The 19,457-nt window shown below is 44.1% G+C and overlaps 1 protein-coding gene across 3 annotated transcripts in view; it reads right to left on the bottom strand.

The window, feature by feature from the left end:
• LOC132833370 (B-cell scaffold protein with ankyrin repeats-like) overlaps positions 1–19,457 on the bottom strand; it is a 290,257-nt gene that overhangs the window by 25,786 nt on the left and 245,014 nt on the right. For all 3 annotated transcript variants that reach the window (XM_060851590.1, XM_060851591.1, XM_060851592.1), the window contains one exon: positions 3,994–4,206. In XM_060851590.1, coding sequence (XP_060707573.1) covers positions 3,994–4,206 — 213 coding nt within the window. The remainder of the gene's footprint in view (positions 1–3,993; positions 4,207–19,457) is intronic.

The following is a 19,457-nucleotide window of genomic DNA, read 5'->3' as shown; positions in this document are numbered from 1 at the left end:
GAGGTGGGTGTAATAGTGATAGGTGGAGGGGAAGGTGGAGCGGATAGGTGGGAAAGAAGATTGACAGGTGGGGCAGGTCGTGAGGACGGTGCTGAGCTGGAAGATTGGAACTGGGGTAAGATGGGGTGAAGGGAAATGAGGAAACTGGTGAAGTCCTCATTGATGCCAGGGGGTTGGAGGGTCCTGCGGTGGAAGATGAGGTGATCTTCCTCCAGGCGTCGGGTGGTTAGGGAGTGGCGATGGAGGAGGCCCAGGAGCTGCATGTCCTCAGCAGGGTGGGAAGGGGAGTTGAAGTGTTCGGCCCAGGGGGCAGTGCTGTTGGTTGGTGTGGGTGTCCCGGAGATGTTCTCTGAAGCGCTCTGTGAGTAGGCGTCCTGTCTCCCCAGTGTAGAGGAGACTGCATTGGGAGCAATGGATACAATAAATGACATGTGTGTGGAAGTGCAGGTGAAACTCTGATGGATGTGGAAACCTCCTTTGGGACCTTGGATGGTGGTGAGGGGAAGGTGTGGGCGCAGGTTTTGCAATTCCTGTGGTGACAGGGAAAGGTGCCGGGAGGGAAGTGTGTGTTGTTTGGGGAGGGGGGGGAGTGGGGGGGGGGAAACAAAGGGTCAGTTAGACTCGAAACATCAGCTCTTTTCTCTCCTTACAGATGCTGCCAGACCTGCTGAGATTTTCCAGCATTTTCTCATTTGGTTTCAGATTCCAGCATCCGCAGTAATTTGCTTTAACCTAGTGAGGATCACAGATGCCCCTGCTGCTTTATTGTAATCACACAATGCTCCTCTATACAACTCGTCCTTAACCCCTTGGAGTACAATGCTGTTGAACTGAGAGCCGGCATTGAACAGGTCAACAATGATAATAAATTGAATCAGACTGCAGAAAACACTCAACAATCCTATTGATTGGGCAGTAAGTAGTTTAATTGAGATGATTTCAGCTTGTGCTGAGGCCTGCAGCCTTTTAATGGTCTGAACTGCACCAGCCATTAATATCAATCAGTGCTTATAAAGAACCAACTTCCCATAATCAAGCTTGTCTTTAGAAAAGAAAATAATTGGGGGATCCATTTTCCTTTCCTGAGCCACAATACTCATCAACTATCTGCAAACTTTCCATTGAAAGCTGTCAATTCTAATCCCACAATTCTCCTTTTCAATTTGCTTTTTATTCATTCATAAACTGTGGGCACCCCTGACTATGCCAGCATTTAATGCCCATCCCTAGTTAGCTCTTGAGAAGGTGCGGGTGAACTGCCTTCTTGAACCACTGCATGTGCTGTAGGTTGACCCACAATGCCCCTAGGAAGGGAATTCCAGGGTATTGATGCAGTGACACTGAAGGGACTGCAATACATTTCTAAGTTGGGATAGTCTGTGGCTTGGAGGGGTATTTGCAGGGGCTGATGTTCATATGTATCTGCTGTCCTTCTGACATTAATCATAAAATCACACAGCGTTGAGACAATTCAGCCCATCATGTCTGTGCTACCTCTTTGAAAGAGCTATCCCATTAGTCCTACTTCCACAGCTCTTTCCACATAGCCCTGTAAATATTTCCTGTTCAAGTTTATCCAACTTCTTTTGGAAAGCACAGAAAATGGGGGAGATACTAAATGAATATTTTGCACCAGTATTTACTGTGGAAAAGGATATGGAAGATATAGAATGGAGGGAAATAGATGGTGACATATTGCAAAATGTCCAGATTACAGAGGAGGAAGTGCTGGATGTCTTGAAACAGTTAAAGGTGGATAAATCCCCAGGACCTGATCAGGTATACCCGAGAACTCTGTGGGAAACTAGAGAAGTGATTGCTGGGCCTCTTGCTGAGATATTTGTATCATCAATAGTCACAGGTGAGTGGCGGAAGACTGGAGGTTGGCAAACATGGTGTCACTGTTTAAGAAGGGTGGTAAGGACAAGCCAAGGAATGCTAGACCAGTGAACCTGACCTCGGTGGTGGGCAAGTTGTTGGAGGGAATCCTGAGGGACAGGATGTATATATATTTGGAAAGGAAGGGACTGATAAGGGATAGTCAACATGGCTTTGTGCGTGGGAAATCATGTCTCACAAACTTGATTGAGTTTTTTGAAGAAGTAACAAAGAGGATTGATGAGGGCAGAACAATAGATGTGATCTATATGGAATTCAGTAAGGCGTTCGATAAGGTTCCCCATGGGAGACTGGTTAGCAAGGTTAGATCTCATGGAATACGGGGAGAACTAGCCATTTGGATACAGAACTCGGTCAAAGGTAGAAGACAGAGGGTGGTGGTGGAGGGTTGTTTTTCAGACTGGAGGCCTGTGACCAGTGGAGTGCCACAAGGATCGGTGCTGGGCCCTCTACTTTTTGTCATTTACATAAATGATTTGGATGCGAGCATAAGAAGTACAGTTAGTAAGTTTGCAGATGACACCAAAATTGGAGGTGTAGTGGACAGCGAAGAGGGTTACCTCAGATTACAACAGGATCTTGACCAGATGGGCCAATGGGCTGAGAAGTAGCAGATGGGTTTAATTCAGATAAATGCGAGGTGCTGCATTTTGGGAAAGCAAATCTTAGCAGGACTTATACACATAATGGTAAGGTCCTAGGGAGTGTTGCTGAACAAAGAGATCTTGGAGTGCAGGTTCATAGTTCCTTGAAAGTGGAGTCGCAGGTAGATAGGATAGTGAAGAAGGCGTTTGGTATGCTTTCCTTTATTGGTCAGAGTATTGAGTACAGGAGTTGGATGGTCATGTTGCGGCTGTACAGGACATTGGTTAGGCCACTGTTGGAATATTGCATGCAATTCTGGTCTCCTTCCTATCGAGAAGATGTTGTGAAACTTGAAAGGGTTCAGAGCAGATTTACAAGGATGTTGCCAGGGTTGGAGGATCTGAGCTACAGGGAGAGGCTGAACAGACTGGGGCTGTTTTCCCTGGAGCGTCAGAGGCTGAGGGGTGACCTTATAGAGGTTTACAAAATTATGAGGGGCATGGATAGGATAAATAGGCAAAGTCTTTTCCCTGGGGTTGGGGAGTCCAGAACTAGAGGGCATAGGTTTACGGTGAGAAGGGAAAGATATAAAAGAGACCTCGGGGCAACCTTTTCACTCAGAGGGTGGTACATGTATGGAATGAGCTGCCAGAGGATGTGGTGGAGGCTGATACAATTGCAACATTTAAGAGGCATTTGGATGGGTATATGAATAGGAACGGTTTGGAGAGATATGGGCATGGTGCTGGCAGGTGGGACTAGATTGGGTTGGGATATCTGGTCGGCATGGACGGGTTGGATCGAAGGGTCTGTTTCTGTGCTGTACATCTCTATGACTCTAATCTGCTTCAATTGCCCTTTCATGCTGCGTGTAAAAACAATAAAGGTCCCCTCATAATCTCTTTGTTTCTTTTGCCATTTACCTTAAAACTGTACCTTGTGGTAAACCCGGCTTACTCCGGAGAAAATTATTTCTCTCAATTAACACTATCAAAAAATGTCATAATTTTGAACACCTTGATTAAATCTCTGCTTAACCTTCTCTGCTCTTATCTCAGTTTCTGCAGTCCCTCAATATAAGTGAGGCCCCTCATCATTGATACCATTCTAGCAAATCTCCTCTGCACCCTATCCAAAGCTTTGACATCTTTTTAAAATGTGATCTTCGAACAGGACAGAATATCCCAAGTTGGGGCCTAACCAGTGATCAGCTAACTCCCATTCCAGTTGGTTAACATTCTGCAGTCTCTGCATAAGCCAGTCAGCCCTAAAAGCTCTGAATCACAAAGGCCTTTCCCCACCCTGATGTGCAGCCAGTTTTCCTGTAATCATTTTTTGTGTAGGAAGCATCTTGTTCCCATTCACCTGACCAGGAAGAGAATGAAATCTCTCACTGGAAGATACAAACTCATTTTCACTGCTTCATAATATCCCATTCCAACGCTGGTAAAATGTGAGATTGTTTCAGTACAACATTTGCAATAACTATTGCTACAGTAAATGATATACCTTGAGCAATAAAGGGTGTGTTGTCCACACATTGCAGGGTTGTTGGCCGAGGAATAGGTGCTGGTGGCCTCTTCACAATGATGGCAGCACTTTCCTTTTTGTCTTCTGGCAAAATTAGATCATAAGGGTCTTCATCATCCATTGTTAAAGAATATGGATCCTCCTCATTCCTTGCTTCGTCATCCTCTCCCATATCTATGCGTTCTTTAGCTGCTGTTAAAACAGTTGTGATTAGTTTATTTCCTATTTTGGATCTTAAAGATATAAATGATCCAATCCTCACTCCATACTGAATTGTACTGACAGTGAGTGAGAACCTGAGGATCAGACATTGCTGAGAATTCATTTTCCTTTGAATTCACCTCATTTCGGAGAGATCAGGTTTACTGAACTTAGCCAAATTTATTTAAAATTATGAAGTATTTTAATAGTGTATGTAGGAAAGTACTGTTTTCTGTGGCAGGGAAGTTAATAACTTCAGCAGACTCAGATTTAAGGTGGTTTGCAAAACAAAACAATATAATGAAATATCAAAACATAGAAAACAGGAACAGAAGTAGACCATTCAGCCCTTTGAGCCTGTCCTCCATTTAATCTGATCATGTCTGATCATCCAACTCGATAATTTGTTCCTGCTTTTCCCCTTTGACCCCTTTAGCTCCAAATGCTACAACCAACTCCCTCTTGAGATCATACTATGTTTTGGTTTCGTCTACTTTTTGTGGTAGCAATTTCACAGTTTCACCATTCCTTGGGTGAATGGTTTACACTGTATCCTTAGGCTTTGACCCCTGGTTCTGGACTTCCCCCACCATTAGGAACATCTTTCCTTGACCTAATCTGTCTAGTCCTGTTAGAATTTTATATGTTTCTGTGAGATGTCTCCTCATGCTGTTAAACTCCAAAGAATACAATCATAATTGATTCAACCTCTCCTCGTACATCAGTCCTGCCATCCCAGAAAACAGACTTGTTTAATTCAAATTTCACTATTTGCCATTGTAGGATTCAAACTTATGTCCTGACAGCATTAATCTCGATATCTGAATTATTAGTCTAGTGACAATACAACTCTGGCATCACTTCCCTCGACCACTTGTACATGGGAGCTTGAGGTGATTTGGAACATACAGCCTGTAAGGGCATTAGAAACAAATTCAGTAAGAATCCTCAAAAAGAATTTGAAGGTTGAGGCATTTGCAAGGCTCAGGGGTAATACCAGGGTAAGCAGGATTAATAGGATAGTTCTATCAAAGAGCTAGTACAAGACTAGCTGGTCAAATAGGTTTCTTTTCTGTTGAATTATATTTCTATTTCATGGAACACTAACAGGTAAGTATGCAACAGCAGAATGTCTATCTGGTCAGCACCAATTAGAAGCACATTTTCTTTCAAAAATATAACTTTGCAGCTGGTGGAGTAAACATTGGAACAAGAAGTTGAGGTAATATTTGCATTTAGTTACCCAAAAACAGAAGATCTCGTGATGAGTATTTTTATAAACAATAAGATTCAGATGATCACTTCAGGCCTGTTCACTAGTTTTACTGTCTAATATAAATGATCAAAATCAGAAGCAAAGTCCAGATGAGAAAAGGCCATATGTTTCATGTTTTGTTCAATCATTCAGAAAATCTGAATTAAGTTCAATTTTGACATCTCTAGCATTCCCAAAATTTATCACTCCATCATTGGTGGCTGTGTCTTCCACTGCCTGAACCCAAAGCTCTGCAATTCCCTCTCTCAGCCCTCTTTGTTTATCTCTCCTTATTTAAGAAATTACTTCAATATTTATGAAAAAGACTGGACATCTGACCTAATATTTCCTTATGTTGCTTAGTGTCATGCTTTGTTGCATAATGCTCCTGCGAAGGACTTTCAGACATTTTGTTACATGAAAGGTGCTAGACAATTGCGGGTTACTGTTGGTGACAATGATCTATACCACTGTTGAAGAAGAGGAGGGGAGTTTCCCTACTTCTCCTGGCCAATATTTATCCCTCAATTTGCATCACTAAAAAAGAGTAACTGGTCCTTGTTTGTGGGAAGCTGTGCACAAATTGTTGTGTTTTCTACACGACAACAGGAATTTCACTTCACAAAATATTCATTGGTTGTGAAGCAGGTTCGGACAGTCTGCAAGCTGTTATAGAAGTCCAGCTCTTTCAAGGCCTTGATTTTTCACCTTTAGGAATGCTTTTCAAGGTCCCACTGTGCTTTCTCCTTGCTGATTGTTCCACAGTTTTACTTTGCCTTTCTTGATTTGGTTCACTAATGTCCTTTAGGGAAGGAAATTATTACTCTTACCTGGTCTGGCCCACGTGTGACTTCAGACCCACTGTAACATGGTTCACTTGTAATTGTCCTCTGGGATGGGCAATAAATGCTGGATTAGTCGGAGATGCCCATATTTGAATAAAATAAACTGTCTCAATTGGCCACTGGGAGGCGTACATGAACAGTAAGTTGTGATTTCTGAATTCCCTGCCCCCTCTCTCTGGAAAAGTCGCAGCTTCCAATTGGCACTAATACCTGCAGCAATAGTCGAGATCAGTGAGGTGTAGGATTGATGGCACGAACACTGCAGCTAGTAGCAATGCTAAGGATATGCCCCAGCTGTCTCCCAAATCTGATCACATTTTTGCATAAAACAACTGTTAGAAGCAGAGTAAAACATCCTGGCAGCATTTAGTACACACTTAAATAAATATTTAATTTTGGAGAAAAAATTCAATTTGACTGCTGAAGGAGTTTGACAAATTCCTGACAGTTTGTCAAGCAATGAGTATTTGGGGAATATTCCTATGGACGTGAATCAGAGATCACACTTACATTTTCTTTCTGGAAATACAAAAGAAGGTTTGTGGTAAAGCCATCAATCCCATCACCCCTATCCTTCCTGACATGGTTGTATCCTTGTCACACCATTCATCTAAACCCTCTCTGTACCAGCTCCTCCGAGGGCTGGAAAAAAAATCTGCAGTATGCTGGAAAGTAAATGTATGTCTTATATAAAATATTCTCCAAAGCAGCTATTCTCATATGTGCAAATCCTGAATAAAATTGAGGCATTGTACATGTCCAGCACCTTTCACACCATCACAGAGATCTATGATGGATATGATGGGCTGAATGGTCTGCTTCATGTATGCTGTAACCATTCTATAATTCAAAAACTTTGACCTGCCATGGAATCCCTGCCTCCAAATAGGGGCAGAGAATTCAGAAGGATCATATATTTAAATTAAGTCATGGCGTGCTTATTATAGATGTTGTGTAATTATAATCTGATCAAATATTAACATACAAGTCTTTCCAACAAGCTAGTCTCACAACGTATTTCTGGACAACATCTGCAACCTTGCTGTGACCTCCTTATTGTAAAATCCTCTGTCTTATATTCTGTCTATTCGCCTGAAGCAATCACTAAACCTTTTGGAAAAACTAAATTATGGAGAACTACACAACATTCTCAAAAATTCACACACTGTCCTTGAAGGGATTGCAGATACACCAGAATGATCAGGGTTAAAAAGGTTCAATTCACAGGACAAGTTTTAGAGTTAGGCTTGTATTTCCTCAAGAGGATTAAGAAGCGGATTTAATTGAGATGTTTGAGATGATTAGAGGATTTCACAGCGTAAATAGATACAGAGCACAGAATCTTACAGGAGCCTGAATGACGTAGAGTTTGACAAGAAATGTGGTAAAATTACATGAGAAGTCCTGAAGGCCTATTTGAATTCAGAAGCAATTCACTGCATCTTTTAACAATGTCTGGGCATTGCTGTGAAATTCTTGTCAGGCAGCGGTGAGTTACCTATTAAGGAGGGGGTCTATTGTTGTATATGACCTAATTAAATGCACATTTCACCTCACTAACATGGAGTTTTTTTATCCCACCAACCATGTGAGCAAGCTAGATACTACGAATTTTCAACATGGCAGTCAGAGTAGGTTCCTGCAACTTCAGCTTGCCATTGGCTATAAAGAGCCTCCATGTCACTATGGACATGGGCAACTGATAATTGCCAACCCCTCGGGATCCTCACACCAATTTCCAAATCCATTTGTAGAATGCTCAGGCAAGGACAGACACCCAGCTTATGGATTGGATCAAGCTGCATCTCATGACTGCACATTTGCTCTCTCAGCACTTGCTCATTATGTACCTGTCTGCAGAATCCATGCCTTGCCTAGACTTGTCTATTATTGCAGAACAACCAGGCAGCTTTTGGTCAGCTGTTCTGAATGGACTATACATCTTGCAGAACAGCAGTGTGCTGAATCAACCTCACATCTCCACCATGTGTAGCAACTTATGCGGCAAATACACAGCAAGGAAGTAGCCTTGTCTCAAAGTATCAGGAACTTAAGTCTTAATCTTCTCTGAAGTACATGAAGGTACCTGTTAGTCAGGTGGTCCTTGCACAGTAAGTCAAGGGCAGGCTCCAATATCAGTTCAGGGGATTGGTTATTTTTGGTTAGGGGGACTGTGTCTCTGCAATTCAGGGAATGAGTCATGAACAGTCCTGTGGCTCCAGAACAACCAATGGGATTTGGGGCAAGCAAATGTGGAAAGATGTATAGGCATCAGACAGGGGTCTGGGTACTTCTGTGGGGCTACCTAGGCCATCACAGGAAGGGGTGAGCCACAGACAGTCTGTTGCCTCATCTAAAGAAACTATGGGAATGGGGGTTGGAGAAGAACAAAGGAGCCACTGCCAACAGGAAGGAGATTTAGGAACCTGTTTGTGGGGATCTGGGACAAGCAGACTGGGACAAAGTGGAATTGTGAAAGAGGAGTATTTGTATTTCTAATGGGAGAGAAGCTATGGATAGGAATGAGATCATGGTTGAGGGATGGGGGCTTTATCCATAACAGGAACATCCTAGCTTCAGTGTGTTACCAGTTGAAAATGTGTTGCTGGTTAAAGCACAGCAGGTTAGGCAGCATCCAAGGAATAGGAAATTCGACGTTTCGGGCATAAGCCCTTCATCAGGGCTGATTCCTGATGAAGGGCTTATGCCCGAAACGTTGAATTTCCTATTCCTTGGATGCTGCCTAACCTGCTGTGCTTTAACCAGCAACACATTTTCAACTGTGATCTCCAGCATCTGCAGACCTCATTTTTTACTCAGTGTGTTACCACACCAGCATGGACATTTCACATACCAGGACTGACGGGGAAATGTGGTGACACACAGGCTCATGTAGGCAGGTTGGTGGGGATCTGGGGAGATGCAAAGCCTTTGGAATTCATAGGAAGTGCTATTTAGAAAGGTATCTGAATGTTTGGAACCTCACGTGATTGGGACACATACAGACAGAGCTGGAAGCCATCGTCTGGATATTGCTCCTTGTCTCCTTGCATCATACTGGAAATTGAAAAGACACAATGGGGAGGAAAATGGCTGTGACTTCACCCAGAGTCAGGGCGTTCAGTGTCTTGAGCTGTGAGAGTGAGGGCTACAATGATAGTGATAATAGGCACTCCAGAGCACAAGAAAATTACACTTGGTGATCCTAATGCATTGGCTGTCAGTGTGCTGTATATCTCCTTGTTCCTTAAATTCCTGACCACTTCATTCAGCACCAACACTTCTGTCATAGTGGCCAGCGGAAGAATAGGGATGTTTGTCCAAGAGGGGTGTTAGTACAAGCAGAACCCATAGTCCTTTACACACCTTATCCTTCTTGTGTCTACATACTGCAACAGGCTCTCAACACAACACTGATCCATAGTTCATTTTGTATAGACATGAAGTTAGGTACCATGTTGGCATGGTTACATTTGAGGCTACACAGCGACTCAAACAAACAGATGCATTGCAAAGGCAAAGCATTAATGTGAACGTGAAAATCATTGTCACCCATGCCATCAAAGTGCCTTCAAAAGGTTTTTAAGCTTTCTTTCTGTCCCACTATGTTTCAGTGTTGTCCCAGATCCCACAGCTGGAATAGAGGAAGCCTGTTCAACTCTGGAGCCTGTTGGTCCTGGAGATTTGGTCAGACAACCCTGGTGCATTTGTGTCCCAGACATGCCACTGTTGGAATATTGCATGTAATTCTGGTCTCCCTCCTATCGGAAGGATGTTGTGAAACTTGAAAGGGTTCAGAAAAGATTTTCAAGGATATTGCCAGGGTTGGAGGGTTTGAGCAATTGGGAGAGGCTGAATAGGTTGGAGCTATTTTCCTTGGAGCGTCGGAGGCTGAGGGGTGACCTTATAGAGGTTTATAAAATCATGAGGGGGATGGATAGGGTAATTGGCAAGGTCTTTTTCCTGGAGTGGAGGTGTCCAGAACGAGAGGTTCTAAGCTTAGGATGAGAGGGGAAAGATTTAAAAGGGACTTAAGGGGCAATTTGTTCATGCAGAGGGTGGTGCATGTATGGAATGAACCATCAGAGGAAGTGGTGGAGGCTAGTACAATTACAAAATATAAAAGGTATACAGGTGGGTATATGAATAGGAAGGGTTTAGAGGGATATGGGACAAGTGCTGGCAAATGGAACTAGATTAGGTTAGGATATCTGGTTGGCATGGTCAAGTTGGACTGAAGGGTCTTTTTTTTAGATTAGATTAGATTACTTACAGTGTGGAAACAGGCCCTTCGGCCCAACAAGTCCACACCGACCCGCCGAAGCGCAACCCACCCATACCCCCACACTTACCCCTTACCTAACACTACAGGCAATTTAGCATGGCCAATTCACCTGACCCGCACATCTTTGGACTGTGGGAGGAAACCGGAGCACCCGGAGGAAACCCACGCAGACACGGGGAGAACGTGCAAACTCCACACAGTCAGTTGCCTGAGGCGGGAATTGAACCCAGGTCCCTGGCGCTGTGAGGCAGCAGTGCTAACCACTGTGCCACCATGCCGCCCCGGGTCTGTTTCCATGCTGTACATCTCTAAGACTATATGCTGAGAGTTTCTTGTCAGAGGCAAGTGAACCCTCCTCAGCATGAACTTCTAAGTCTTGGAAGGTTCAGGTAGGTTTGGAGTGGAGAGACCGGCCACTTCTACGATGTCTTGAGAGGAGACTTTGGAAGGGTATGTGTGTGTGGTTCCTGCTCCAGCTGAGTGCTTTCTGGAACCACTCTGTTGCCTTGTGAGGGAGGAAAACCCGGTATGCACTGCAGGTTGTCATCTTATCTTTATCTGAGGACCAATGGCTGGGGCATTGGAGTGCAGGTATGTGCATCACTCCAGCAGACCCTGAGGATGCTAGACCTAATGCTCAATGGCAGCCACCAACCTACCTGTGGAGGCAGAAAGACATTTGCATGCTGGAAGCAGCTGGGTTTTCTTATATTCATTTATGCAATATAGGTTTTGCTGGCTGGCCCAGTATTTATTGCCCGTCCCTAGTTGCCCTTGAGAAGGTGGGGGTGAACTGTCTTCTTGAACCGCTGCAGTCCATGTGCTGTAGGAAGACCCACAATGCCCTGAGGGTAGAATTTCCAAGATTTTGAGCCAGCGACACTGAAGTAACAGCAAAAGTTTCCAAATCTGAATGGTGACTGACTTGGAGGTGAACTTGCAGTTGGTGGTGTTCTTATATATTTACTGCCCTTGTCCTTCTAAATGGCTGTTTTTTGCCAGGGTTGGATGGTGTTGTCTGAGGAACCTCAGTTCACTTGTGGATGGTATACATTGTTGCCACAATACTTTGGTGGTGGAGAGAGTGAATGTTGAAGGCAATGGATGGGATTTCAATAAAGGGGGCTGTTACATTCTGGATGGTGTCAAAACTCTTGAATGTTGTTGGAGGTGCAGCCGTCCAGGCAGGTGGACAGTTTTCCATCACAATCCCGATTTGTGCCCTGTAGATGATACTGAGGTATTGTGGAGCCAGAATGTGAGTTACTCACCACAGAATTTCTAGCCTTTGTTCTGCTTTTGTTTCCAAAAGTATTTTACATCTTGCTTAGTTCAGTGTCTGGTCAACAGTAAGCCCTTGGATTGGATTGTGAGAGATTCAGCTAATGCTGTTGACTATCAAGTGGAGATAGTTAGATTGCCTCTTTCTGGAGTTGGTTACTGCCTGGTGCTTGTGTGATACGGTACAAATATTACTTGCCATTTTAGAGCCCAAGTCAGTTTACATTTAATACTCATGGTTCTGAGTGGGGCTTAAACCCACAAACCTTTGACTTAAATATCAGAGTTAGCCATAGTTGACAATTGCTGATATCATCTTCTACGTTCTGAAAGGTTCTAAGACAGAAATTCTTCTGATTCACTGAGTTACTGCACAATGGATCTATTATTAAGTATGAATCTCATTGTTACTGATGTATTATTAACAAGGAATCTCCTTTGTGTGCATTCTGCAAACAACTTAGTACTTTTTGTGTTACAATGGCAGAGAATTCTTCATACAAGAACATTTACAGCATTATTCAGACTCTGAAATAAAAATAAAACATAGAAATAGAAATGAATATCCCATTTTCTTAAGAAACGAGACAATCTCCTTTTCACAATAAGTTCCAGATTGTTACAGACATGCACAACTTAAATAAAAGAAGAAGCTTATATTCACATAGTACCTTTGATGTCCTCAGGGCATTCCAAAGCATGTTACAATTAATAAATTACTCATGGAGTATGTACACTTGCTTATATTCAAAAAATATTTTGAAGAGAGAAGGTGCATTGACAACTTACATTGTTTTACTTTAGCTAGGACCGGTGAATGTGTGGAATTGACAGTTCAGAGAAGCGGAGTCGAGGGTGCGGTACTGGAAAAGCACAGCCAGTCAGGCAACATCCAAGGACCAGGAGTATCGATGTTTCAGGCATAAGCCCTTCATCAGGAATGAGGCAGCAGAGGCAGATTGTGAAACTAGATGGAGAATTGGGCAGAGAGTTATAGGGTGGGATCTTACAGGGATCTCAGCAGTGGGCTGTGATGAGATTTGTGGCAGAATCAGACTAGCAGTCCAATTAGGACCATTTTGAGAGCTAGAACAACTTGCTCTATCTTTTATGCTTTTTGAAAGCACAGAGTGAGTTTCCTATTTGGTAGCAGTGAGCTGCCAACTAAAGGGTTTTTTTTCTTGTTAAATACTTTGTTGATGGCACAAATTGCCTCATTAATATTCAGCTTTCTATCTCACCAAGTGTGTCAAAGCAGCTATAATGCAAGAAACTAGGATGGGTACCTGATAGGTTCAGCTTGCCACTTGCTTTGAACAACCTCCATATTGTGTACAATCACAGGTAACAATCCAAGACGCCTGACACACACACCATTTGTCTACAGATATTAGCATCTACCAACCCATCATGACCACAATGGCAGCTCTCCGATACTCCAGTAGGTCACTCATGAAGCACAGAAACCTGCAGCAGCTAGCATTGAAAGGTTGCTCCAAGGATATTGTGTGCACAGACTCAACAATTGGACCAGGTTGCACTGCAAGGCTGCTCGCTTGCTCCTTCAGGGCTCACACGATTAGCACTTGCCTGTATGATCACACCATTGATGCCTTCAGGCATTGTTTTGCTGTGACATGCCTGTTAGAGCATTGGTGCTTGAGGCAGAGTCAAAGGTTCTCAGTGTTACCATTTCAAGGGGCTCTTTTGCACAGACACATTGACAGGCTTCTTGTCAGTGAGAGATCTTTCTGGGTGGAGGTGTGAAAATCTTGGTGAATAGCACACCAAGAAGTCTATCTAACACCAACATCATGTATAATCTGCCTGAGATGTGTTCATTAAACTGTTTGGCCATGTCCGAAGCTAGTCCTCAGTCCAGGCAAGGAGGTCATACTGACAGTCAGGATGGCCCAGTACTGTCAGTCCCAGGCACAGTCCTGGGGTTTTGCCACAGTCAGTGGTCTGCATGAAATACCTTCAGTCAGGGGACCTGTCCCGGTACAGTCGAGGAAGTGTTCAGTTATATTCTATCTAAGGTATTCCCATCACTGCACCAACCTCTGAGACCCATGCACTATAGCGACTTCTGGAACTGGAAGTCAATGCAACCACACATTGAGGGAACTTTGGTCTTCAGTGGTCGGTCCTATCGGGCCAGCACAATTAGTCAGGGGAATTATAGAGGCATCAGTCAGGGAGCTGTAAACACAGCGGTCAAGAATCTAGCCAATCAGGTCTAGGGACTGATTATTGAAGTCAATCACAGGTCTAGGATGAATACAGTCATTAGTATCCATCCACTGATCACTAAGGAGAGGTGATGAGAGATGAGGTGGAGCCTGCTGCTAGCAGTATCCTCCAGGAGCTGTTTTCACTGCCATCGCTTTCCATTCTGTAGATGTCAGCCTCTATTAGAAAACGGTTGGAAAAATGCCTGAGGTGGGCGCAGTAAATGCCAGTTTAATGGTTGAAAGCATGGGATCCACTTTTGCTGGACATAATAATATTGTAGCAACAAATACACAGAGTGTAGTTCAGAAACCACAGGGACATTTAATTTGCAATCATTCCATTGCCTATTGACTGCTTGCAAAGTGAAGGGATTTAGGGGTCAGATACTGGTCACAGATGGTTTGACACATCCCACTGATAATTGCAAATTGAACTTGAGCATCTCAATGATGTGGAAGCAAACAACGATGATGTTATGAAGGGCCATGCCTATTGAAGGGCAACCACTATTCATCTAAGTTTCAAGAGTCCTGTGTGAGGTACACACCATCACTTCCTCATCCAACTTGTAAGTGTCACGATAGCCTGTACTGAAAGCAATGAGAAGTTGAGCATTTAATATGGAAATGGACTAGGAAAGATGGAGTGTTGCAGACACTCCCTTCTGGATAACTTTGGATAACTACTCAGCCGACACAGCACTTTCACCAAGTTGCTGCACATGCTGAGCATGAATGTGGCTGTCTGATGCAGACATGTTACTCATTATTGGAGTGCAGCGTGTCTCAGTGAGGACTAAAGTGTCCTCAACCTCATCTGCAGGGTATGCCACTGAAGACTGTTCTGAGGCCTGCTCCTTCTGTTCCCAGTTTAGATCCTTTTCATCGAGTGATGGACCCTGCTGCTGATTGCATGTTGATCACTGTGACTGCCTTCTTAGGAAGGCAAAGACTGCGTCGGAAGGATTAAGGCCAATAAAACCCTCAGGAGCAGCAGCATGCCCTTGTGGAGGGTAAAGAGCACACATCTCAAGGAATTGTGATGGGGTGAATTTTGTCTGTGTTAACACAAGAAGAATTAGTAATAAGGGTGATGAAGTTAGAGCATGGATCAGTACTTGGAACTATGATGTTGTGGCCATTACGGTAACTTGGATATCATGGGCGGGAATGGTCCAGGCTTTAGATGTTTCAAAAGGAATAGAGGGGAGGTAAAAGAAATGGGGGAGTGGCATTGCTCGTCAGGGATAGTATCACAGTTGTAGAAAGGGAGGTTGTTGAGGAGAGTTTTATAGAGTTAGTATGGGTGCAAGTGAGAAACAGGAAAGGAGCAGTCACTTTACTGTTTTCTACAGACCTGCCAACAGCAACAGAGACATGGAGGATCAGATTGGGAGGCAGATTTTGGAAAGGTGCAGATGTAACAAGGTTGTTGTCATTTGTGACTTTAACTCCCCTAATTTTGATTGGAACCTCCTGAGTTCAAATAGTTTGGATGGAGCAGTTTTTGTCAGGCATTCCAGGAAGGATTCCTGACTCAATATGTAGGTAGACAGACTAGAGGGGAGGCCATATTGGATTTGATGCTTGGCAATGAACCAGGTCAGGTGTCACATCTCTCAGTGGGGGAGCATTTTGGTGATAGTGATCACAACTCCCTGACCTTTGCTACAGTCATGGAGAGGGATAGGAGTAGACAGTATGGGAAAGTATTTAATTGGGAAAGGGGGAATTACAATGCGATGAGGCAGGAATTGGGATGCCTAGACTGGGAACAGATGTTCTCAGGGAAATGCGTGACAGAAATGTGGAGGTTGTTTAGGGAGCATAGTGCTGGACAGGTTTGTCTCACTGAGGCAAGGAAGGGATGGTAGGGTGAAGGAACCTTGGGTGACAATGGATATGGAACATCTAATCAAGATGAAGAAGGAAGCAAGGATCAGACAGATCTCTAGAAGGTTACAAGGTGGCCAGGAAGGAACTGAAGATTGGACATAGGAGAGCTAGAAGGGGCCATGAAAAAGCTTTAGCTGGTAGGATTAAGAAAAACCCTAAGGCATTCTACACTTACGTGAAGAACAAGAGGATGGTCAGAGTGAGGGTTGGGCCAATCAGGGATAGTAGAGGGAACTTGTGCCTGGAGTAGGATGAGGTAGGGGAGGTACTGAATGAATACTTTACTTCAGTATTCACTACAGAGAAGGACATTGTTGTTTGTGAGGACAGCATGAAACAGCAGATTGACGTTAAGAAGGAGGATGTGCTGAAAAGTTTGAAAAACATCAGGAATGATAAGTTCGCTGGGGCAGACAGGGTATACCCAAGGTAGATAAGACCCCTAGGCCAGATAGGATATACCTTGGTTAGTACAGGAAGTGAGGGAAAAGATTGCTGAGTGGCGATGATCTTTGCATCCTCAATGTCTGCTGGAATAGTGTCAAATGATTGGGTGGTGGCAAATTTTATTCCTTGGTTCAAGAAAGGGAATAGGAATAATCCTGGGAATCACAAACAAGTCACTCTTATGTTTGTGCTGGGCAAATTATTGGAGAGGATTCTGAGAGACAGGATTTGTGATTACTTGGAAATCCATAGTTTGATTCGAGATAGTCATCATGGCTTTGTGAGGGGCAGGTCATGCCTCACAAGACTTATTGAATTCTTTAGGATATGACAAAACACATTGATGAAGGTAGAGCAGTGGACGTACATAGAACATAGAACATTTCAGCGCAGTACAGGCCCTTCGACCCTCGATGTTGCGCCGCCCTGTCATACTAATCTGAAGCCCATCCCATCTACACTATTCCATGTACGTCCATATGCCTGTCCAATGACGACTTAAATGCACTTAAACTTGGCGAATCTACTACCGTTGCAGGCAAAGCATTCCATACCCTTACTACTCTCTGAGTAAAGAAACTACCTCTGACATCTGTCTTATACCTATCTCTCCTCACTTTAAAGTTGTGTCCCCTCGTGTTTGCCATCCCCATACTTGGAAAAAGGCTCTCCCTGTCCACCCTATCTAACCCTCACGGATTTTAGCAAGGTGTTTGATAAGTTTCCCATGGTAGACTCATTCTGAAAGTAAGGAGGCGTGGAACACAGGGAAACCTGTTTGTCTGGATACACAATTGGCTGGCCCATAGAAGGCAGAAGGTGGTAGTAGATGGAAAGTATTTAACCTGGAGATCGGTGACCAGTGATATTCTGCAGGGATCTATTCTAGGACCTCTGCTCTTTGTGATTTTTATAAATGACTTGGATGAGGAAGTGAAAGAGTGGGTTAGTAATTTTGTTGATAACACATTGGAGTGGTGGATAGAGTGGAGGGCTATTGTAGGTTGCAACAGGACATTGATAAGATGCAGAACTGGGCGATAAGTGGCAAATGGAGTTCAACCTGGAAAAGTGTGATGTGATTAATTTTGGAAGGTTGAATTTGAATACAGAATACAGGGTTAGAGACAGGATTCTTGGCAGTGTGGAGGAACAGAGGGATCTTGCATAGATCCCTCAAAGTTGTCATCTAAGTTGATAGGGTTGGTAAGAAGGCTTTTGATATGCTGGCTTTCATTAGCAGAGGGATTGAGTTTAAGAGCCATGAGGTCATGCTGGTTAGACCACACTTGGAATATTCTCGAGAGTGTGGTGCTTCAGGTCAGGCAGCATCCAAGAGCAGGAGAATCGACGTTTCGGGCATAAACCCTTCATCAGAAATAAGACCCCAAAACATCGATTCTCCTGCTCCTTGGATGCTGCCTGACCTGCTATACTTTTCCAGTACCACACTCTCAAATGATTGCCAGCACCTGCAGTCCTCACTTTCTCCACACTTGGAATATTGTGTTCAGTTCTAGTCACTTCATTATAGGAAGGATGTGAAAGCTTCAGAGAGGGTCAGAGGAGATTTACCAGGATGCTGCCTGGACTGGGGGGCATGTCTTATGAAGAAAGGTAGAGGGAGCTAAGGCTTTTCTCAATGGAGCAAAGAAGGGTGATAGAGGTGGGCAAGATAATGAGAGGCATAGGTACAGTGAATAGTCAGAGACTTTTTGCCCAGGACAGAAATGCCTACCATGAGGGGCATAATTTTAAGGTGATTGGAGGAAGGTGTAGGGGAGATGTCAGAGGTCGGTTCTTTACACAGAGAGTGGTGGGAGTGTGAAATGCACTGCCAGCAGTGGGAGTAGAGTCAGATACATTAGAAATATTTAAGCGACATTTGGAAAGACACATGGATGTTAGTAAAATGAATGGTATGTAGGGTAGTTTGATCTTAGAGTAGAATATAAGGTTGGCATGACATCAAAGGCCAAACGGCCTATACTGGTTGCTGCACTGTTCTATGTTCTATCTCAGGGACGGGTCACAACCACAGAGTCCCTCAGGATGCACAGAGTGAGCAGGAGGGCAGAGTGTTGGGGCCCTAATTCTATTTCCTGGGAGTGAGTGAGGCGCAGTGTAGTTGCAGGCTCCAGTGGGACACTGAGTTGGAACTGTGCTGGGTGCTGGAGTGGGACGCCACTTTCTCCTGGTAGGTCACTGCAGCAGTGAATGTCTAAGCTACCAGCTCCTTCCAGGGAGCAAAGGGTGATCTAGTGTGGGATCTCTCAGTCATGCATCTACAAATGCACCAGAGCACTGAACAATGCAGTATGTGCAGGATTGCACCGGTCCATTTTGCTTCTCTGTGACAAGGTCAGTGCTGCAACCCGGATTCAGGGATATACTTGGGTTTTCCCAAGGTGCCATCAACTGAGAGAGCCGTGTCACAACACTGTGGAATTCAATAAGAGGAAGGGGTTTCAGTTGATTAATGCTCAGGTGATCTATGATCACCGAGCCCACTTCCTGGCGGTGAGTTTCTGCTCCCCTGGCAGTTACCACATCTCATATATCCTGAAGCAGTTTTGTGTACCGAGTAGTTTGAGGGTCTAGGTGCCTTAGAAGATTGGTTACTGGGGATAAGGATTGTGTAGCTTCCTTACTGATGCAGATACAATGCTACTATGCCTCAACCAGAGGCTAGAGTGATCAGACGATTTGGATGCTGAAGATGCGGTTCTGCTGATTGGACCAAATTGGTGGAATCTCCCAATAGAGTCTGGAAAGAGTGTTCCACATTATCCTGGTATGCTGTGCTCTGCACAACAGGAGAAAGCAACAAGGTGATGTGCTGGATGCAAAGGAATTGGGGGAACAGCACATTCTTCTAACCAGGAGGATGACATCACAGGGGAGGAGGAAGCTGTTGATGTCCTTGACAGAGTGTTACAAGCCAGAGGAAGTCTCATTGACACTGCTTCCAAAGGATGAGAACTGGCTGCAGCAGATCA

Source organism: Hemiscyllium ocellatum, chromosome 36 (assembly GCF_020745735.1).
Source record: "Hemiscyllium ocellatum isolate sHemOce1 chromosome 36, sHemOce1.pat.X.cur, whole genome shotgun sequence".
NCBI classification, from domain to species: Eukaryota; Metazoa; Chordata; class Chondrichthyes; order Orectolobiformes; family Hemiscylliidae; genus Hemiscyllium; species Hemiscyllium ocellatum.
The sequence above is the reverse complement of the archived record's forward strand: the minus strand, read 5'-3'. Positions and strand labels throughout refer to the sequence as shown.